At 46.2% G+C, this 22783-nt stretch overlaps 2 protein-coding genes and 1 pseudogene across 14 annotated transcripts in view; 2 read left to right on the top strand and 1 right to left on the bottom strand.

Moving 5' to 3' along the window:
- PRPF40B (pre-mRNA processing factor 40 homolog B) overlaps nucleotides 1–22783 on the top strand; it is a 76204-nt gene that overhangs the window by 28702 nt on the left and 24719 nt on the right. The window lies entirely within an intron of this gene.
- FAM186B (family with sequence similarity 186 member B) overlaps nucleotides 1–22783 on the bottom strand; it is a 47436-nt gene that overhangs the window by 21241 nt on the left and 3412 nt on the right. For 7 of the 13 annotated variants that reach the window (XR_001707988.4, XR_010148312.1, XR_010148313.1 and 4 more), the window contains exons 1-5: nucleotides 7466–7772; nucleotides 6398–6623; nucleotides 5270–5452; nucleotides 1554–3219; nucleotides 851–1043 (exon numbers count right to left, since the gene is read on the bottom strand). Coding sequence is in view for 9 of the 13 variants with exons in the window: in XM_016923471.4 (XP_016778960.2) it covers nucleotides 851–1043; nucleotides 1554–3219; nucleotides 5270–5452; nucleotides 6398–6623; nucleotides 7466–7561 (2364 nt within the window). In the remaining 4 variants the exon portion in view is untranslated. Of the gene's footprint in view, nucleotides 1–850; nucleotides 1044–1553; nucleotides 3220–5269; nucleotides 5453–6397; nucleotides 6624–7465; nucleotides 7773–22783 lie in introns of those variants that run through there. The other 6 variants (XR_010148314.1, XM_063786711.1, XM_054664268.2 and 3 more) reach the window with 1 other exon arrangement.
- Nucleotides 22129–22476, top strand: LOC129136612 (HIG1 domain family member 1A, mitochondrial-like; annotated as a pseudogene).

Below are 22783 nucleotides of genomic sequence, written 5' to 3'. Positions count from 1 at the left end.
AAAATTATCCAGGTGTGGTGGTGGGTACCTATAATCCCAGCTACTCGGGAGACTGAGGCAGGAGAATAGCTTGAACCTGGGAGGCAGAGGTTGCAGTGAGCCAAGATTGTGCCACCGCACTCCAGCCTGGGCAAAAGAGCAAGACTCTGTCTCAAAGCAAACACATTTTGAGGGATTATGAGGGAAAATGGATTCTAAGCTAGACTTCCACATCCAAGCAAACAGTCAATTAAGAGTGAGGATAGATATTAAGTAAAGACATTTTCAGACAACCAGGGTCTCAGTGACTTAGCCTCCCATGCAACCGTTGTCAGAAAGTGAGTGGAGGAGGGACTCTACTAAAACAAGGCAGTGAACAAAGGAAGAAGAGACCTGGAATCTAGAAAGCCAAGGAGCTGATTCAGGGAGAAGCAAAGCAAGTCCCTGTGAGACAGTGAAGATGACGGCTGTGCACCAAGCCTGGAGAGCCACCAGACTGACAGGAGCAGGGCACGGAGAACCACAGGGGAGGGAGAATCACAGCCCAGAGCCAGGACTACAGGATCCAGCTGCCTCCTCTTCTCCGGAAGAAATCTTCTCTTCCACAGATCTTTTTGAAGAGACGTCTCTCTCTCTCTCTGGGTTGCTCTCCCCAGAAACAGATTGGAAAGCTGCCCACCCCCATGCTCAGGCCGCCACCTGCCTTCACCTCTCCCTGGTGCAGAGGCTTTATCCTGCCTTCTCCTTTCCCTTCTGCCCCTGGTCCCGCAGTCTCAGCCACATCCCCACGGGTTCATTTCAGGCCCCAAGCTGACTGGCTGTGCTGACCCCAGGAGGCGGAGTGGCGGGGGGGTCGGGGTGGGAGGCCCACCTTGGGGAACATGGTCACCATGCTGCTCAGGCACTCTCGGCGCTTCTCCTCTAGGCCCTTCTGCTTGTCCGTCCAGGCCTGCAGCCTGAGACTCTGCAGGCGGTCAATGTTTTCCAGGAAGATGTAGAGGTTCTGGGCCTTGTAGGAAGCCTCCGTTTCTTTCATGATTTGTACATGGTTGATCGCTTCTTGCCTGGGAAAAGAGGAGAAGCAATTTAGGGGGTGGAGAGGCCTCCTCTATCCCCCAAGTCTGTTAACCAGAGATGACTTTGTTTTCTTTAATTCCTTAGAGCAAAAAGAGAAATGGAGGCTGGTGAGAGCTGGGGAAAATGGGGCAGAGAAAAGTGGAAGGTGGTATCAAGTGAGGAGCCTCAGGGCTGGGATGAAACAGGAAGAGAAAGGAAAGACAGGGGAGCACATTAGGTGGATTATAGACAGGGCCATGGGAAGAGAGGAAGAGAGAGGGAAGTTGCTTAGAGGAAAAGCCCACTACAGGGAGAGCAGTGGTCAGTGCCCTTCTTCTCACATCTTCAAGGGTTGCCCAAGGCCCCAGGCCAGACTTGCTTTCCAGGCCCCCACTCAGGAGACCCTGTCCAGGCCTGAGGTGGCTCTCCCCATCCCCCCTTGCCCTGTGTTCCTTCTCTCCCACTGGGTTTAGGCTCTGCCAACATATTGCTGCAGGTGGGTTCCAGGGAGGACCTACCGGAGGCTCTGGAGGCGTCTATAGAAGATGTACTTATGGCACAGGTACTGCAGCCTGAGCGCGCCCAGCTCCATGGTGGTGGTGGTGAGCTCCAGTGCTTTGCTGCGCAGGTAGTGGGGCAGCCTCAACTCAGACTCCTCACTCAGGAGCTGCAGGTTCTTCCTCTGGGCCTCCATGTCCATGTGGTACACCTTCTCCTTAAGATTTGCAGGGGATATCTGCAAAGAGGGCCAGGTCAGCCTTCGGATGGATGTCCCAGTGACAGGAAAGGAGGCAGATTTCTTGGGCTTTGTGGGAACTCGGCGGGTCCGTGGTCTGTAGGTAAACTCCACTGAACTCATAGGTCTCTGCTTTCCCAGGGCAGGCTGCTGGGTACTAGGAGACATGGGCAAGTGTGGCCTCCTGCTTTGGTGAGCAGATTGGGTCCGGCTTGGGGCAGGCACTAATGATAGCTCTGCCTTCTCCAAGTCCCTCCATCGACTGGTGGGTGTGAAGATCCTCCTCTCCACATCCTCCCCTAGCTGCTCTGGCTCTCTCCGTGGGCTCTCCTGCTCCTTTTCTAGCTGGACCCATCTCCACTGTTGCTCCCTGGCCAGGTCTTCCAGCTTCCACTGCCGCAGCTTCTCCTGGTGCTCCTGCTCCAGCAGGGCCCACTTCTTCTGCCGCTGCTGCCACATCTCCTCCTCCTCCAGCCACAGCTGCCTCCGCGTCTCCCGGCCGAATTCCTCCTCCCAGGGCTCCTCTTGGCTCTCAGAGGTCACCTGCCTGGAGGTCTCTAGAGACAGCTGCTTGCTATAGTGGAACTTAATTTGGAGTCCTCCCTTCTGGAAGTAGTCCTCCTGGTCTTTGTCTTTGTGGCCTAAGCTTTCTGCCACCGGTCTTTCCCATTTCTTAGGAAACCTGCGATCTACTAAGGGTAAAAGCACAGGCTCAAGGCTCTCAGTGTCCTTGCTGCTGAACACATCTGCAACCCTCGAGCGCACAGTCATGGTGGAAAGTGGCTGGTGCCCTGCAGCTATAGCACCACTGTCCCGCATCATGGCCATGGGACTTGGGGGAAGTGGCGAGAACAACTGCTCCTCCTTCATCGGTTCCTGTTGGCTTTCCTCCATGACTGTTTCTTTCCTTGGGAGGGTCTCTCTCTCAGAGGGACCTGGGGAGTCAACAGAAACCTCAGCCAGGTCTTCTGCCTGACCTGTAGCATTCTGAGCCTTCTTCAGCTGGAACTCCAAGGCCTGCTTCGTCAGGAGAAGGTCATGGTACCTTCCCCCTAAGATCTCTACCTGCTTCAGCAGAGCATCCCTCCTGCTCTCAAGGACCTCCATGAACTGCTGGAAGTGCAGCCTCTGGCTGCTGAGCTCTTTGGTCGCCTGCATTTGCAGGTGCCTGTATTTGGTCTCCAGGCTCCTGTTCTCCTTGTGTTGGAGGATCAAGGCCTTGTTGAGGTTCTCCACCACAGTGGCCATGTACCTGATGGCCCTGACCTCCCCCTTGCTGAACATGGTAGAGTCCAGGAGCTCCTGCAGCATGGACGTCACCTCCGAGGCCTTCGTGTTCATGGTATGCTGGTCCTGGAGCATCTGTTCTGGGCTTAGTGGCTGAGGATGGGATGGAGATGTCTGTGGGCTTCTTCCCTGCCAGCCCTGCCAGAAGGTGCGTTTGGACACTGGGACAGGTAGAGAGAAAAAAGTCAACGATTTCTCATGGGTCCCAAGGATTGCATTGATTCTCCAAACCCTGCAAGGCCAAAATGGCAACCCCCTTAGGGATTTGGCGAGAGTAGGGAGCTGGGGCTGTATGTGGGGCCAGGGACAGTGCTGTCAGGACAGACCTCTGCTGAGTGCAGAGCTTGCCCAGAGCCCAGCCTCAGGGTCTGCCAGCTCCACAGCACCTGCAGAGACCAGAAGGGCCTGGCATAGGCAATCCAGCACAGCTCGCTGCAGCATCCTCCTGGTCTTCCATGTTCTCCTGGGGTAGAGTTATTTTTCTAATCATGCCACTTCCCAGCCTCAGTATCTGTGTTTGCCTCCTATTGTCAGCTACTCAAACCCCTTACACCCAACTAGGAAGCCTGGTTTCCCTTTCCCATTAGCACTGGACTCTGCTTATGGAGAATTTATCACATGGTCCTCCAACTGTTCACATGTTTTATGTTTTTTTTTTTTTAATAACTAATGTCTTTTTCGATTTGGGGGATCCCTTTGATACTCTGAGGAAAGCAGCAGACCCTCTCTCCCCAGGAAAATGCACTACACACAGATTGTGCCTGCCATTAGCAGATCTCAATTTTTCAAAGGCTGGGTCACGGTGGTCATTGTACCCCCTTGGACCTACTATGTATAGAGCTGGTGGAGTGATTATCTTGGAGCATCCATTCATCTGCCTATTTAATAAACATCACTGGTGGAAAAAACAATGCTAACTTCAGATGAGGGGTAGAGGAAATATAAAAATTAAGGGATACTGAAGTTGGGCTAGCATCTAGCTAGTATTGTCAGAGAGGCCATGTGGCCTAGTGGTCCAGAGTTTAGATTCTGCAATAAGATAACTTGGGTTTGAATCCCATCTTTCTGATTTGCCTTGGGCAATTTTCCTAACTTCTCAGTGTCTCAGTTTCCCAATGTGAAAAATGGGGATAATCATAGAATCTATGTCATAGGACTTAGATTATGTATGTTTAGTGCCAAGTGCAGTAACAGGAACCTAGTAAGTGCTCAATAAATCATCCCTAAAAAGAAAGAACTAAAGACACAGTCTTTACCATTCATAAGTTTATAATCTAGTGAGGGTCTAAGTATACAATAAGTGTATTTGAAGACAGTACGGTACAGATTGCAGAAGAGATTGTTTCCTTATCCACTTTTCCCTGCCTTCTCCCTCCTGCTGACCTTACTTGATTGATAATGAGGCTGGCCATGAGGAACAATGGTAAATGCTGATGGTTAACTATTGTTAATTAAGCCCTGAGCATGTTCCAAGCATGGTGTCAGACACCTCACACTGTGTGGAAGCCTCCCCACAAACCTGGAGCTAGGCAGTATCCTCTTCTGTTTATATATGAGGAAACTGAGGCTCAGAGAGATGAAGTCCTTGCCCAAAGTGATACAACCAGAAATTGACAGAGATGCAATTCAAACTCTTGAGTGAGATTAAGAAGCCAGAAAACCTATGTGTGGGGCCACAGCCTTTCCTTGTGGTCCCTTCTCTTCTCTGAGCTTCAATGTTCTCATCTACAAAATGTACGAGTTCGATAATATCAGGTTCTCCTAATGTTGATGGGAGTAAAAAGCCAAGGTTCAGCTATTTGCTGATGGACCACCTCTGCAGCAGCCTCTAGCTGAGCCTCCCCAACCTTCCTAGCTCTGTTGCTGGGTTTGGAGTGAGGAGAGGATGGCCCGCAGGTTCTAGCTGCTAACTCTAGCCCTCCTGGCCTCCCAGCTTTGTTCCTCAGAACCTACATGAGGCCACAGCTCCAGTGAGCACACCAGAGACCTGTCTCCACATCACACCTCCCTTAGCGCTGAAGGACAGCTCAGAGCTGCTCAGTGCTTGGCCTGGGCTCAACCCTCAGCCCCTCACCACTGCCCATCCATCTCAAATCAAACTTCTGTGATGGAGGAGAATCAGAAAGACCCCAGGCCCAGCCTCTGACTTCCCCTGCCATGGCTCCACCCCGTCCCCACCTAGCTCCCTGGCCAGGTGCTCCTAGAACCTACCTTGTGACCTTTTCTTTTGTCCTTCAATGAGAGTGGAGCAAAGGGCAGTGAGTGACTCGATGCCTCTTTTGGTGGCAATGAGGGACAGCGGTAACACTTTCTCCGTCGCTTCAATCCATTCGTCCAGAGCTGCTTCTTCCTCTTCACTCTTCCTGGGCCCGATCTCATAGGTCAGAGTGTCACCTGGAGAAGGGATGGGAGGTGCAGGCTGAGAGCAGTCTGTCCTCCAGGGGGACACAGACAGCCCTATAGCACAGGGGTTCCAGCAGCTGTGAAGTCACATTGATTTTACCTCTTACTAGCTATGTGATGTTGGGCAAGTCACTTATCCCCCTGAGCCTCAGTTTCCTTCCCTATAAAAGAACTGCGTGAAGATTAAATGAGATAATACATGTGGAACAGTTAACATGAGGCCTGCCATGTAGAAACTCACAATGGACATTAAATAGTATTGTCTGTACAGCAGGGAGGTATCTGACTTGTTACTGCTCTATGCTGATTGCCTAGTCCAACATCTGGACAACTGAATTAATTAAGCAGAATCAACAGCTCTGTCAGTCTTGAGGGCAGCTGAGGGACCACTGAACTAAGAGCTTCCAAGCATGGGGTAGTATGCAGGGGGCAGGGCACATACCAATACCATCTTCTTCCAACACTGGAGCATCCAGCACACAGCACACAGGTCCTGTGATGGGATGACTCTGAGCTGAGTGGGGGGTAGCACTTAGCTTTAGGGTTTAATGCGGCTGGCCCACACCCAAATGGCTGCACCAGTTGCTCACAGCTGGCATCAGGGCCCATGCAGTAAAGGTCATTCAGTGCTTTGAATATCACCCAGGGGTGCTCTATAAAATAGCTAATGTGGGTTTGAATTTAGTTTCTATCCTGCACAAAAATGAGATATCATAATGGACCCGTGACTTAGGCTTCATCATATATTCAGCTAATGTCATGATCTGTGATGTTTGGACACTTCTGTGTCTGCCCCTCAGGAGCATGGAGGTGATGTGCTGTGACACGAGTGGTGGAATGCTTCACTGGAGAAGGGGATTTGTCCTGTGCTGTCCCTGTGCTCGCCACCCACACTCCCCTCCCAGAGGAGGCACGGTGCCCAGCCTGCAAACTCACCCCAGTCACCCAGCCAGCGGAGAATGTCATACAGGTGCTTCTCCTTCATCATAGCATCTTTGGAGAAGGAGGCAATTTTTTCCAGCAAGATGAATCTCTTCTTGCCCTTTGGATCTGTCTGCTGAGATTTGGCATTTTCTTTTAAATCATATCCTAATTCTTCCTGGAAGCGGTTGATGACACAATTGACATTGTCCAAAATGTCTGAGAGCTGGGTAGAAATATCCTATAGAGAAGCAGCAGATTGTAGTGTTAGGGCTGTGGACTTGAGCCAGAAGCCACATGCTAGCAGCGTGACCTTGGACAAGTCGCTTAGCCTCTTTGGGTCTCAGTTTTCTTATATTTAAAGTGGGAATCATTATAGTACCTATGTCACAGGGTTTCTGTAAGGATTAAATGAATTAAATATTTTAAAGTGCTTTTAATAGTACCTGGCACATTACACAAAAGTGGTAGCTTTTATTATCATTGTGATTATTAAGAAGGTCAAGAAAGTATAGAATACCAAAACCCCACAGCAAACATTTCTTTAGAATTTCAGAGGTTGCTGGGGGTTTCTGGATGTCTTTCCTCACAAGGATCCACAGGCAACAGAAGCTTGGAAAAGTGAGGCCCCAAGAAACTCTAGGATCAGAGGCTCAAGTAAAAAATGTACTAGAGCCTCGTGTACAGGGTGATTTGAGCCTTTGGACATTTCCCCAACCCCTATGAACTTCCTGGGCTCAGCTTGGGGGATTCTGGAGGGTTGCCAAGAACAGATTCTGGGTCCTTTCTCCTGCCCTCTAAGACCCACCACACCACCACGATGTGCCTCAGGGCTATCCTCGAGCTTCCTGCCCCCTTCCCGGCCCCAGCCCTGCCTCAGGCGGGTGGTTGCTTTCAGCTCACCCTGCATAGGCCAAGTTTAGGAGAGAGATAATTTATACTAATCTGTCTGCAGACCCAGGTTGCTGAATATCCCAGGGCCTCTGAGGACCCAGAGCTGGAATCTCACTCAAACCTGGGATCAGTCCCCAGTCTCCGCATCAGATCCCAATGTAAGAGTGATTCCTTCATCTCAGGGGCTACCTCTTGAGCCCGAGTTAGCTGGGCAGCCTCAATCCTCAGGATGATGGCTTTCACTGATGTGGGAGTCACCAACTGTGGGGGGTCATCCTTCTCCATTTTGGATCACTCTGTCAGTCACAAAACATCCTGTGTTTCTGGTCCACAGGCCTGGACACACAATGTTGTCTGCTTTGGAGGTTAAGGGCACCAGGGTGTCTCCTGGGTACCCTCTGCCCAGGCACAGCTCCTCTGGTAACTGCCAAACGCCAGGTTCCAACTGATCCTCTTTTCCCCAGTGACATCATCAGTTTGATTAGAAGAATTAGGAGATGAGACTCCCCACTATCTAGCTTTTTGTCCATTACCTAACATATATTTACTTGACTTGTTGCCTTTTTTTTTTTTTTTTTTGAGACGGAGTCTCCCTCTGTAGCCCAGGCTGGAGTGCAGTGGTGTGATCTCGGTCACTGCAACCTCCACTTCCTGGGTTCAAGTGATTCTCCTGGCTCAGCCTCCTGAGTAGCTGGGATTACAGGTGCGTGCCACCACGCCTGGCTAATTTATTTTTTGTATTTTTAGTAAAGACGGGGTTTCACTGTGTTAGCGAGGATGGTCTCGATCTCCTGACCTCGTGATCCACCCACCTTGGCCTCCCAAAGTGCTGGGATTACAGGTGTGAGCCACCGTGCCCGGCCTACTTGTTGCTTTTTAAAAATTACTAAATGTTATGCTCCCAAACAAAACATTAATGTCTACAAATAAGAAAAAGCAATTAGCAAAAGTTATTTTCCTGAATAAAATATTTTAAATTTGTAAAAATTAGAGCCAATCAATAACCAAATGGAGGCCAGGCTCAGTGGCTCATGCCTGTAATCCCAACAATTTGGGAGGCTGAGGTGGGAGGATCACTTGAGCCCAGGAGTTTGAGACCAGCCTGGGCAACATGGTGAGAGCCTAGCTCTACAAAAAAATTAAAAAAATAGCCAGGCATGGTGGCACATGCCTGGGATCCCAACTACTTGAGAGGTTGAGATGGGAGGATCACTTGAGCCCAGGAGGTCAAGGCTGCAGTGAGCCATGTTCACGCCACTACACCCCAGCCTAGGTGATAGATACCCTGACACACACACACACACATACACAAACATACAGAGGGAGGAACGTCCCATAATGCTAAAGATGTCAATTAATAAGGGGAACATAATTCTAAATGTGTATACACCTAATAACATTGCTTCAAAATACATGAAGTAAAAAGCTTCCAGAACTGAAAGGAGGAATAGGTAAATCCAAAATTATAGTTGGAGATTCCAGCACTTCTCTTGCAGGAGTTGATAGAAGTAGCAAAAAATAAAAAGTATAGAGGTTTTGAAAAATACTATCAACCAACTTGACTCCATTGACAGTCATAGAACACTTCACCCAACAGCAGGACACATATTATTCCCTACGCATATGGAACAATGATCATATAAACCATAATTTGGGCCATAAAACAAGTATCAATTACCCTAAGAAGTCTAAAATAATACAAAATATGTTCTCTGACCACTATGGTATTAAACTATAAATCAATAATTGAGAGATCTTTGGAAAATTCCCAAATATTTTACAAATTAAGCAACATACTTCCATATAACCCTGAGTCAAACAAGAAATCACAGGGAAAGTTATGAAATACTTTGAACCGAGTAAAAATAGAAACATATCACAATTTTGAGGATGGTGCCAAATCAGTGCTTAGAGGAAAAAACTAGAAAAGGAAGAACAAAAAAACCCAAAATAAGCAGAAGGAAGGAAATAATAAGAATAAGAATAGAGACCAATAGAAAACAAACAAAAATAGAAGAAAATCAATGCAACTAAAATCTGATGTTTTGAAAAGATTAATGCAATTGATAAAACTCTAGCCATATTTACCAGGAAGAAAAGAGAGAAGACAAGCTACCAATATGAAGAATAAGAGACTACAGACTCTACAGTGGGAATAATATGAGAGAGCAATATGAAAAACCTTTATGCCAATAAAGTTGGTAAATTAGATGAAATGGGCAAATTCTTTAACATACGTAACCTATCAATGCTCACTAAAGAAAAAAAAAGCTTTGAATATCTGTAAATCTACTAAAGAAATTGGATTCATAATATAAAAAACCTTTCCCTCAAAGAAAACTCCAGCCCCAGATGGTTTAATTGGTGAGTTCTGCCAAACATTTAAGAAAAAAAGATACGGTTCTATAAAAACTCTTTCAAAAAATTGAATAGTAAAGAACACTTCTCAAATCATTTTATGAGGTTAGCATTATTTTTATTTTATTTTTTAATTTGTTCTGAGACAGAGTCTTACTCTGTTGCCCAGGCCAGAGTGCAGTGGCGTGATCTCGGCTCACTGCAACCTCCACCTCCTGGGTTCAAGTGATTCTCCCACCTCAGCCTCCCTAGCAGCTGGGACTACAGGCGCGTGCCACCACGCGCAGCTAATTTTTGTATTTTTAGTAGAGATGGGGTTTCACCATGTTGGTCAGGCTGCTCTCAAGCTCCTGACCCCAGGTGATCCACCCACCTTGGCCTCCCAAAGTGCTGGGATTACAGGCATCAGCCACCGCACCCAGCTGAGTTTAGCATTATCTTGGTACCAAAACCAGAAAAACATGACAAGAAAAGAAAAAAAAGTACTACAGACGAATATTGCTCACAAATATAGACATAAAAGAAAATGAATTGATTGGGAGGCTGAAACAAGAGGATTGCTTGACTCCAGGAGCTGAAGTCCAGCCTGGGCAACTTAGCAAGACTTCATACCTTAAAAAAAAAAAAAAAAAGTTGGCCAGGTGCGGTGGCTCATGCCTGTAATCCCAGCACTTTGGGAGCCTGAGGCGGGTGGATCACTTGAGGTCAGGAGTTCAAGATGAGCCTGGCCAACATGGTGAAACCTTGTCTCTACTAAAAACATAAAAATTAGCTGGGTGTGGTGGTGTGCACCTGTAATCCCAGCTACTCTGGAAGCTGAGGCAGGAGAATTGCTTGAACCCAGGAGTCCTGGTTTGCAGTGAGCTGAGATCATATCACTGTACTCCAGCCTGAGTGACAGAGAAAGACTCCGTCTCCAAAGAAAAAACAAAAAAAACACTTTTTTTCCCCAAGATGGCAGATTTGCGGCTGTTAGTGTGCCTCAGTCACTTGGAAATTGCAAGGTAGTGCATAAAGATCAACTCTGTGGGCTTTAATTCAAGAAAGAAAATGGGAATCCAACAGAATCATGAAGAACACCCTAGGTCTCAGGGAGGAAAACAAAGGCAAACAGCCCCTGTGATGGCATTTGGCTCATAAAAGTGAGTGAAGCCCCAGTACATGAGAGAGGCAGACAGGCTCTTTCCATCCAGTGGAAAGGGCACTTCGGGAAAGTGCCCTTTCCACTGGAGATACAAGCAACAGAGGCCAAGGGAGAGCACTTTGTTTCTCCCAAGTCCTGGAGGTATCTTGAGAAGATATTTGGAGACACTGAGAAGGAAAGACATTGGGAAAAGCTGTAGGCATTTCCCAGGCCCAGGATGCCACTTTTAATCCAGGCATACAAAGTTAGTCATTCTTTGGCGACACAGTAGCGTGGCCACACAGGCATTTTAGTCTTGGGCCAGAGATTGGAGTGCCTGCTCTCGAGGTGCATAGAGGTTTCTACAGCCAGAATTGTAGAAAGCACCTTGCAGTAGGTGCTGGCAATGTGCTCTTCCCTGTCACAGGACTGGGGTGGGAAAGGGACTGCTACAGCTGTGGTTTCTCCTAGGCAACAAGATGCAACCAGGGTCAGCTTGGTGACCTGTGGACTGGTCTGAGTGAGTTATTGCTTGGTATGCTAGACTGTTCTCCTGAGATCATGGTGCAGTGGGGCCCTCTCAGCTCGACACTCAGGGAGATATCCAGGCATTTGGAGCACCCACTCACCCAGATCAGCAGCCTGAGCTGCCCTATCCTTCCTGTGCAGACACTCTAGTGAAGTGGGGCTCACTCTGCTCCACACCCAGGCAGATCTTCAGGCATTTGGAGCACCTGCTTGCCTGCATTTGCAGTCTGAGTTGGCACACCCTTCCTGTATAGAGACCATGGTGAAGAGGCACCCTATCCACCCCATGCCCAGACAGATCTCTAGGCAGTCGGAGCATCGGTTCACATGAATTAGCAGCCTGCCACCCCACCCTCCCTGTGTAGAGATTGTGGTGCAGCAGTGCCCTCTGCATTCCACACTCAGACACCTGGAGCATGCACTCTCCTGGATTAGGAGTTTAGGCCACCCTGGTTCCTTGTGCATAGAACTTGGGGCCAAGGAGGTTTCCCAACTCAACAACTAGCAACACCTCTGGGCAGTGGGTGGCAGCCCACTGGATTCTCCCTTGGTGTTGGTGCTGTGCCTGCCATTGAGGGACCTGTAGACAGGCCTGCTCTGGTCCAGCCCCACTCATCTTACCTCCTGGGACTGAGCAGGGAGCTCAAGCCACTGTGCATTCCATGGATCAGCCCATTGCCTGAGGCAACAGAGAGCTTCTGCCAGTAAACAAGGATCAAGAATATACCCAGCCAAGTTGGCCACAGCTGGCTCTTACTTATAAGTACCATCTACTGGCCTGTACATCAAACCACACAACCCAATATAAAATCTGCTGATAGTATACAAGGCTATAGAAGCAAAGCCAAAAGACCCAATCTAATATTCTCTACAGTCATTACCCCCTAGGCAGGGGAGAAGGAAAGGGAAGGTGAAAAAAAAAAAAACCCCGATATTATAGGGAAAGAAATAAAAAGAAAAAAATTCTGCCCCCCCCCCCCCCCACAAATTAGAATTGCCAGCATCTCCAGATGAGAAAGAACCAAAGCAAGAATTCTGGCACCATGAAAAATCTGAATGTAGTGACACCACCAAAGGATCACACTAGATGTCTAGTCCTTAACCAAAATTGAAACTCAGAAATGACAGATAAAGAATTCAAAGCATGGATTGCTAGGAAACTCAACAAGATCCAAGACAAGGTTGAACATCAACCTAAAGAAACTTCTAAAGCAATCCACAAAATAAAGGAATAGATAAACATCTTGAAAATAAATCAGTCAGAGCTTCTGGAATTGAAAAACTCAGGCTGGGCGTGGTGGCTCACGCCTGTAATCCCAGCACTTTGGGAGGCCGAGGCGGGCGGATCATGAGGTCAGGAGACCGAGACCATCCTGGCTAACATGGTGAAACCCCATCTCTACTAAAAATACAAAAAACTAGCCAGACATGGTGGTGGGCGCCTGTAGTCCCAGCTACTCAGGAGGCTGAGGCAGGAGAGTGGCGTGAACGCGGGAGGCAGAGCTTGCAGTGAGCCAAGATTGCGCCACTGCACTCCAGCCTGGGTGACAGAGCAAGACTCCATCTCAAAAAAAAAAAAAAAAAAGAAAAACTCACTTAAAGAATTTCAAAATACAATTGAAAGCTTTATCAATGACTGGACCACGTAGAAGAAAGAATTTTGGAGCTTGAAGTTTGGTCTTTTGAACTAACCTAGTCAGACAAATATATAAAAAAGGTAATTTTTAAAAATGAACAAGGCCAGGCACAGTGGTTCATGCCTGTAATCCCAGCACTTGAGAGGCCAAGGCGGGCGAATCACTTGAGGCCAGGAGTTCGAGACCAGCCTGACCAACATGGTGAAACGTTGTCTCTACTAAAAATAAAAAAATTAGGCCAGGCACAGTGGTTTATGCCTGTAATCCTAGCACTTTGGGAGGCTGAGGCAGGTGGATCATCTGAAGTCAGGAGTTCAAGACCAGCCTGGCCAACATGGTGAAACCCCATCTCTACTAAAAATACAAAAATTAGACAGGCATGGTGGTGGGTGCCTGTAATCCCAGCTACTCAGGAGGCTGAGGCAGGAGAATTGCTTGAACCTGGGAGGCAGAGGTTGCGGTGAGCTGTGATCCCACCACTGCACTCCAGCCTGGACGACTGAGCAAGACTTCATTTCAAAATAAAAAAATACAAATACAAATACAAAAATTAGCCAGGCGTGGTGGCATGCACCTGTAGTCCCAGCTATTCAGGAGACTGGGGCATTAGAATTGCTTGAATCCAGGAGGCTGAGATTGCAGTGAATTGAGACTGCACTGCTGCACTTCAGCCTGGGCAACAGAGCAAGACTGTGTCTCAAAAAAATAAATAAATAAAAATGTAGGCCGGGCGCAGTGGCTCACACCTGTAATCCCAGCACTTTGGGAGGCCGAGGCGGGTGGATCACGAGGTCAGGGGATCGAGACCATCCTGGCTAACACAGTGAAACCCCGTCTCTACTAAAAATACAAAAAATTAGCCGGGCGTGGTGATGGGCGCCTGTAGTCCCAGCTACTCAGGAGGCTGAGGCAGGAGAATGGCGTGAACCCGGGAGGCGGAGCTTGCAGTGAGCCGAGATCACACCACTGCACTCCAGCCTGGGCGACAGAGGGAGACTCTGTCTCAAGAAAAAAAAAATGTAGAGACGGGATTTCACCACGTTGCCCAGGCTGTTCTCATACTCCTGGGCTCAAGGAATCCACCCGTCTCAGCCTTCTAAAGTCTGGGATTATAGGTGTGAGCCATGGTACCCAGCCCTCAACTTTTTTTTTTTTTTTTTGATACAGTCTTGATCTGTCGCCCAGGCTGGAGTGCAGTGGTGTGATCTCGGCTCACTGCAACCTCCACCTCCCAGGTTCAAGCAATTCTCCTGCCTCAGTCTCCCAAGTAGCTAGAACTACAGGCACCTGCCCCCACGCCAAGCTAATTTTTGTATTTTTTGTAGAGATGGGCTTTCACCATGTTGGCCAGGCTCATCTTGGACTCCTGACCTCAAAAGACCCACCCACCTTGGCCTCTCAAAGTGCTGGGATTACAGGTGTGAGCCACCACACCCGGCCCATCTGCATTCTTAAAAGAAAAGTAATTCCAACCAAGAATTTCATATCCTGCCAAACTAAGCTTCATAATTGGGCCAGGTATGGTAGCTCACACCTGTAATCCCAGCACTTTACCATCCTGGCCAACATGGTGAAAGTCTGTCTCTACTAAAAATACAAAAATTAGCTGAGCACAGTGGCACGCACCTGTAGTCCCAGCTACTTGGGAGGCTGAGGCAGGAGAATCGCTTGAACCTGGGAGGTGGAGGTGGCAGTGAGCTGAGATCATGCCACTGCACTCCAGCATGACGACAGAGCGAAACTCCATCTCAAAAATAAAATAAAATAAAATAAATAAACTTCATAGTTGAAGGAGAAATAAAAGATTTTCCAGACAAGCAAGTGCTAAGGGAATTTGTTACCACTAAACTAGCCTTACAAGAGATCCTTAAGGGAGTTCTAAACATGGAAATAAAATAACAATACCTGCTACCACAAAAATACAGTTAGGTGAATAGCTGACAGATTCTATAAAGCAACTGCATAATAGAAACTACAAAGCAATCAGCTAGTAACTTCATGATAGGATCAAAATCTCACATATCAATATTAACCTTGAATGTAAACAGTCTAAACGGCCCACTTAAAAGGCACAGAGCTGCAAGTTGGATGAAAAAACAAGACCTGTCTGTCTGCTGTCTTCAAGAGGCCCATCTCACACATAATGATACCAATAGGCTTAACATAAAGGGTTGAAGAAAGATCACACAAATGGATCTTTCTTCAAAAACAGCAAGGGTTACTATTCTTAGATAAAACAGACTTTAATCCAACAAAGTTTTTTTTTTTTTTTTTTTTTAAAGGGACAAAGAATGGCATTACATAATGATAAAGGAAGCTTGTCCAACCTGTGACCCATGGGCTGCATGCGGCCCAGGACAGCTTTGAATGCAGCCCAACACAAATTCATAAACTGCCTTAAAACATTATGAGGTTTTTTTATGTGTGTGTGTTTTTTTTTTTTTTTTAGTTCATTAGCTATTGTTAGTGTTAGTGTATTTTATGTTTGAGCCAAGACAATTCTTCTTCCAGTGTGGCCCAGGGAAGCCAAAAGATTGGATATCCCTTTCAGATAAAGGATTCAATTCAACAAGAAGACTTAACTATTCTAAATATATATGCACACAACATTGGAGCACTTAGATTCATAAAACAAGTACTTCTAGACCTACAAAAAGACATAGACAACCACACAATAATATTGGGAGACTTTAACACCCCAATGACAGCATTAGACAGATCAGCAAGGCAAAATACTAACAAAGAAATTCAGGACTTAAATTCGACACCTGACCAATTGGACCTAATAGACATTTACAGAATACTCCAACCACCAACCTCAGAATATACATTCTTCTCATCTGAACACAGTACACACTCCAAGATCAACCACATGCTTGGCCATAAAGCAAGTCTCTATAAATTCAAAAAAATCGAAATCATACCAACCATATTCTCACACCTCAGTGGCATAAAAATAGAAATCAAAACAAGAAGATCTTCAAAACCACACAATTACATAGAAGTTAAACAACTTACTCCTGAGTGACTTTTGGGTAAGCAATAAAATTAAGGCAGAAATCAAAATATTCTTTGAAATAAATGAAAACATTCCAAGAGGAATGTTTACAGCACTAAATGCCTACCTCAAAAAGTTAGATCTCGGCCTGGTGCAGTGGTTCACGCCTGTAATCCCAGCACTTTGGGAGGCCGAGGTGGGCAGATCACGAGGTCAGGAGATCGAGACCATCTTGGCTAACATGGTGAAACCCCATCTCTACTAAAAATACAAAAAATTAGCCGGGTGTGGTGGTGGGCACTGTAGTCCCAGCTACTCAGGAGGCTGAGGCAGGAGAATGGCATGAACCTGGGAGGCAGAGCTTGCAGTGGGCCCAGATCACGCCACTGCACTCCAGCCTGGGCGACAGAGCAAGACTCTGTCTCAAAAAAAAAAAAAAAGTTAGATCTCAAATTGGCCGGGCGCAGTGACTCATGCCTGTAATCCCAGAACTTTGGGAGGCTGAGGTGGGCAGATCACTTGAGCTCAAGAGTTCAGACCAGCCTGGGCAACATGGGAAAACTCCATCTCTACAAAAAATACAAAACTTAACCAGGCATGGTGGCATGTACCTGTAGTTCCAGCTACTTGGGAGGCTGAGGCGGGAGGATCACTGAGTCCAGGGAGGTCAAGGCTGCAGTGAGCTGTGATCACACCACTGCACTCCAGCCTGGGTGACAGTGAGACCTTGTCTCAAAAAAACAAAAACGAACAAAATAAGAACTGGCCGGGCACGGTGGCTCACACCCGTAACCCTAGCACTTTGGGAGGCCTTGGTGGGTGGATCACCTGAGGTCAGGAGTTCAAGACCAGCCTGGCCAACATGGTGAAACCCCGTCTCTACTAAAAATACAAAACATTAGCCAGGCATGGCAGCGGGTGGCTGTAATCCCAGCTACTTGGGAGGCTGAGGCAGGAGAATCGCTTGAACCTGGGAGGTGGAGGTTGCAGTGAGCTGAGATTGTGCCATTGCACTCCAGCCTGGGCAACAAGAGTGAAACTCTGTCTCAAAAAAAAAAAATTAAAAAACAAAACAAAACAGAACTACCATTCAACCCAGCAATCCCATTACTCGGTATACACCCAAAAGAAAATAAATCGTTCTACCAAAAAGACACATGCACTCATATCCATCACAGTGCCATTCACAATAGCAAAAACATGGAACCAACTTGATTCCATGACATGACCACCAACAGTGTTTTGGATAAAGAAAATGTGGTCCATACACACCATGGAATACTAGACAGCCATAAAAAATAATGAAATAATGTCCTTTGCAACAACACGGATGCAGCTGGAGGCTATTATCCTAAGCAAATTAATGCAAGAATAGAAAACCAAATACCACGTGTTCTCACTTGTAAGTGGGAGCTAAACATTGGGTACTTATGGCCAGAAAGAGGCAACAAAAGACACTGGGGAGTACGGGAAGCAGGAGGGAGAAAAGGAGGAAAGGGCTGAAAAACTGACTATTGGGCACTGTGCTCAATATCTGGGTGATGGGATCAATCATACCCCCAACCACAACATTCACGCAATATACCCATGTAACAAACCTGCACATGTACCCCCTGAGTCTAAAGTAAAAGTTGTGGGAGCTAAGCTATGAGGACACAAAGGCATAAGAATGATGCAATGGACTTTGGGGACTCAGAGGAAAAAGTGGGAAGGGGGGTGAGGGATAAAGGACTACACACTGGGGCCGGGCGCAGTGGTTCACGCCTGTAATTCCAGTCCTTTGGGAGGCTGAGGTGGGCGGATCACGAGGTCAGGAGATCGAGACCATCCTGGCTAACACAGTGAAACCCCGTCTCTACTAAAAATATGAAAAATTAGCCAGGCGTGGTGGCGGGTACCTGTAGTCCCAGCTACTCGGGAGGCTGAGACAGGAGAATGGCGTGAACCCAGGGAGGCAGAGCTTGCAGTGAGCCAAGTTCGTGCCACTACACTCCAGCCTGGGTGACAGAGCGAGACTCCGTCTCAAAAAAAAAAAACAAGACTACACATTGGGTACAGTGTACACTGCTCAGGTGATGGGTACACTTAAATCTCAGAAATCACCACTAAATAACTTATTTATGTAACCAAACACCATCTGTTTCCCAAAAACCTATTGAAATTTTTAAAAATTAAAAAAAATTATGATCACAATTACAAATGGAAAAAAGTAAAAGCTGAATTTATTTAAAAACAACAACAAAAGAAAATGAATTGAAAGCTACTGACTAGACTAAAAAGTATTTGCAAACATGTATTTGATAAAGGAGTTGTATCCAGAATAGATAAAGAGCTACTACAACTCAACAAGAAGACAAACAACCCAAGATTCAAATACACACATCACGAAAGAAGTTATACAAATGGGCCAGGTGCAATGGCTTACGCCTGTAATCCCAGTACTTTGGGAGGCTGAGGTGGGTGGATCATGAGGTCAGGAGTTTGAGACCAGCCTGACCAATATGGTAAAACTCCGTCTCTACTAAAAATACAAAAATTAGCTGGGTGTGGTGGCACCTGCCTGTAGTTCCAGCTACTTGGGAGGCTGAGGCGGGAGGCTCACTGAGTCCAGGGAAGTCAAGGCTGCAGTGAGCTGTGATCATGCCACTGCACTCCAGCCCGGGCAAAAGAGCAAGATTGTGTCTCAAAAAGAAAAAAAAAAGAAAATATACAAATGGCAAATAAGCACATAAAAAGGTTCTCAACTTATTAGTCATTGCATTAGGGAAATACAAGTTAAAACCATGAGATCCCAACTCTGATAAGAATCAGTCAGATGATAAAAAGTGTGACAATACCAAGTGTTGAGGAAGATTTTGGGAAAGTGAAACTCTTATATGGTATATTGCCGGTGGGAATGTACAGCCACTTTGGAAAAGAGTTTGGCAGTTTTTTTTTTTTTTTTTGAGATGGAGTCTTGCTCTGTCGCCCAACCTGGAGTGCAGTGGTGCAATCTCGGCTCACTGCAACCTCCACCTCCCGGGTTCAAGCGATTCTCCTGCCTCAGCCTCCCAAGTAGCTGGGATTACAGGTGCCCGCCACCATGCTCGGCTAATTTTTGTATTTTTAGTAGAGATGGGGTTTCACCATGATGGCTAGGCTGGTCTCGAACTCCTGACCTCAGGTCATTCACCTGCCTCGACCTCCCAAAGTGCTAGGATTACAGGCGTGAGCCACCTCACCCAGCCAGCAGGTTTTTAAAAAATATGCATTAGCATATAGCCCAGCAATCCCACTCCTAAGTATTTAAATATTTATTATAAAACATATGTCCACACATAAATCTATACAGAAGTATTGATAAACCTGAAAACAACCCAAACACAACAGTCCATTAACTGGCGAATGGATAAACAAATTGTAGTATGTCCGTGTGATGAAATATACCACTTCACATGACAAAGGAATGAACTACTGACACATGCAATGACATGGAAAATTTCAAAAGCATTATACTAATGAAACAAGCCAGACACAAACTCCTACAAACTATATAATTCCACTTATATGAAATTCTAGGAAGGCAAAACAATAGTGATAGAAACCAGATCAGTAGATGCCAGAAGCCGGGTCAGCAGGGAGGAGACTGACTGCAAAAGGGCACAAAGGTTTTTGAGTAAAGGAAATGATGATGGTGATGGTCACATGACTGGATACATTTGTGAAAATTCATTGTATTGTACACTTAAAATTGCCATTATATGTAAATTACACCTCAATAAAGTTGATTTTTTAAAATGCAATGTTGTGTAATGCTCGAGACTGTGGAGGGATTGTGGGCAACCAGGGCAAAGGGCTAGCAATTAGGAACTTACTGGAGGGTGTTAGGAAATAACTCTTCCTCCTTTGTCAATGGTGAGTCTCCTTTATTTGCATACCCTTTTCCCCTGGGACTGGGATGCTCCCTCTTGTAGACATTAGTCCTTCTTAGCCCCTCTCACATGAGCAGCTTGGTGGCCGGCTACAACACCTTCACCACAGTTCAAAGGCCATAGTTTGGTGATCGCTAGCCCGGGAGAGATGTTTACAAACTTTAAAACAAACAAACAAAAAACCACCCAACCCCTTCTCAAGCAAAGCTGTATGCAGACCCTCACGAACCAAAACAAAAGCAATATTTTGGCTGGACATGGTGGCTCACGCCTGTAATCCCAGCACTTTCGGAGGCCAGGGCAGGCAGACGGCTCGAGCCCAGAAGTTTGAGATCAGCCTGGGCAAAATGGTGAAACCCCATCTCTACAAAAAATACAAAAATTAGCCAGTATGGTAATACATGCCTGTAGACCCAGCTACTCAGGAGGCTGAGGTGGGATGGTCACCTGAGCCTGGGAGGCAGAGGCTACAGTGAGCTGAGACCACACCACTGCACTCTAGCCTGGGTGTCAGAATGAGACCCTGTCTCAAAAAAAAGCAATATTTTATTAGTACACATTTACATTATAAGTTTAATTTCATGATAGCTTTCTATTATAAAGTCATTTAATGTCAACAAGCCTGTTTTCATGAACCCAGAAATTTGATATTCATATGTATATTTTTAAACTACTATTTTAAAACCAGTTAAAATATACTTAAAGTTTCTGGGTAAAAAATGGTAGATTGAACATGAGCATCCAAATTTGTCCACTGAAAACCCATGTAGCCAAGGGATTTTTAAAGGCATAAATCCATAAGGACAGGGAAACAGGAGAAGAGACGAGCAAAATATTTTCAGAAGTGGAAGCCAGATGGATGAGAGATTACTCACTTACACTAGAGAAGGACAGATCCTAAGGCAGCGGCAGAACTATATGGCAAATGGAATTGGTTGTGCCAGACCAGAGATGGGAAATCTCCTCTGTCTGACCACCCTGAGAAGGAAAACCTAGGAATGCTGACATCAGAAGTTCCCAGCCAGATCACTGTGCAAAGAAGCTCATGACTGGCCGGGTGTGGTGGCTCACACCTGTAATCCCAGCACTTTGGGAGGCTGAGGTGGGTGGATCACAAGGTCAGGAGATCGAGACCATCCTGGCCAACATGGTGAAACCCCGTCTCTACTAAAAATACAAAAATTAGCCGGGCGTGTTGGCACGTGCCTGTAATCGCAGCTACGCAGGAGGCTAAGGCAGGAGAATCGCTTGAACCAGGGAGTTGGAGGTTGCAGTGAGCTGAGATCATGCCACTGCACTCCAGCCTGGCGACAGAGTGAGACTCCGTCTGAAAAAAAAAAAAAAGAAGCTCATGACTGACAAGCCCATCCATGTACCACCTGAACAGAGAACAAATGCTTCCAGTCAGCTTTTAGGTGACCCATCCTTAAGTGTGAGCAGACAACCAAGGAGTCTAAGACCTCCAAGAAAAGAATCTAATATAGAAGACAGAGACCAAAACAACAGAAAAAGAAATCTGGAGCAGAGATTATGTAGAGAAAAAAAAATGACAGAACTATCAGTAACAGCTTCTGAGAAAAGATAACCCTGAAACAACATATGCTATAAAAAGGACAATTCGGAGAATAAAAATAAAGTGAAAGTGATTAAAACCTTTAAAAGATGGAAAAACTCAGAAGAATGGGAAAATAAAGTTGAGGAAATCTCCCAGAAAATAAAGTAAAAAAGATGCAAAGCTAGAGAGAAAAATAAGAAATTAGAAGGACCAGTTCAACAGGTCCATCGTCCAAGTAATGGGAGTTCCAAAAAAGAAAGAATAGAGAAAATAGGAAGAAATCACCAATAGGATGATTCAAGATTATTCCCCAAAAGTGAGGGGCACTGAGTGCCCAGCACAATGGAAGATAATAGCCACTCACCAAGACATATCACTGCAATTTCAGAACATTGGAAACAAGAAGTTCAGAGAGGGGAAAAGTCACCTAGAAAGGACAAGGAATTAAAAGGCTTCAGACTTCTCATTCTCCACAGCAGTGTCAGAAGCTAGAAGACCATGTAGCAATGCCTTCATAATTCTGAAGGAATTCATTACCCAGCCAAACAACCAATCCAAGGGTCACAGTTGAAAAATGACAACAGCAAAAACGCAAAGTTCCAAAATAATTTACTGCTCCCTTTCTCAGGAAGCTTCTGGATGATGGTCTCCTCAAAAAAGCGGGAGTATTATAAATCAAGAAAAACACAGGCACAGGTGGGGATCAGAAGCTGGTTGGTGTGTGAGGGGGTTTTCTCGCTCTATGGAGATTATTCAAGCGATCACTGTGTCAACAAACACAGATGTTTCCCTTTCTTCATATGATGAAAATCTAGGGATCCAAACTTATTTGAAAAGCTAAAGAGGCACCATTCATCCCCACTGGAATGGCAGGTTTTGCAGCAATTGTTGCATATGTTTATACAAACTGAAGAGCAGGGAAAATACTAAAATGTTGCATCATCTGATCCACATGTGTGTGGCAGCCCAAGGCTTTGTTGAAGAAGCAATGACTGTTGGTATGGGCTATCATTCCATGTATTGGGAATTCTGGGCAAAACCTACACTGTAGAAGAGATGCTATCTTGGTTTTGTTGGCGGAGCTTACTTTAGTTAGACATCTCTTTTTTTTTTTTTTTTTTTTTTGAGATGGAGTCTTGCTCTGTTGCCCAAGCTGGAGTGCAGTGGCACAATCTTGCTCACTGCAACCTCTGCCTCCCGAGTTCAAGTGACTCTCCTGCCTCAGCCTCCTGAGTAGCTAGGATTACAGGTGCTCGCCACCATGCCCAGCTAATTTTTGTATTTTTTTTTTAGTAGAGACAGGGTTTCACCATATTAGCCAAGTTGGTCTTGTACTCCTAACCTCAAGTGATCCACCCACCTCGGCCTCCCAAAGTGCTGGGATTACAGGCATGAGC

The sequence above is a fragment of the Pan troglodytes genome, chromosome 10 (genome assembly GCF_028858775.2).
Source record: "Pan troglodytes isolate AG18354 chromosome 10, NHGRI_mPanTro3-v2.0_pri, whole genome shotgun sequence".
Classification (NCBI taxonomy): domain Eukaryota; kingdom Metazoa; phylum Chordata; class Mammalia; order Primates; family Hominidae; genus Pan; species Pan troglodytes.
This window is presented reverse-complemented; position numbering and strand designations above follow the sequence as displayed.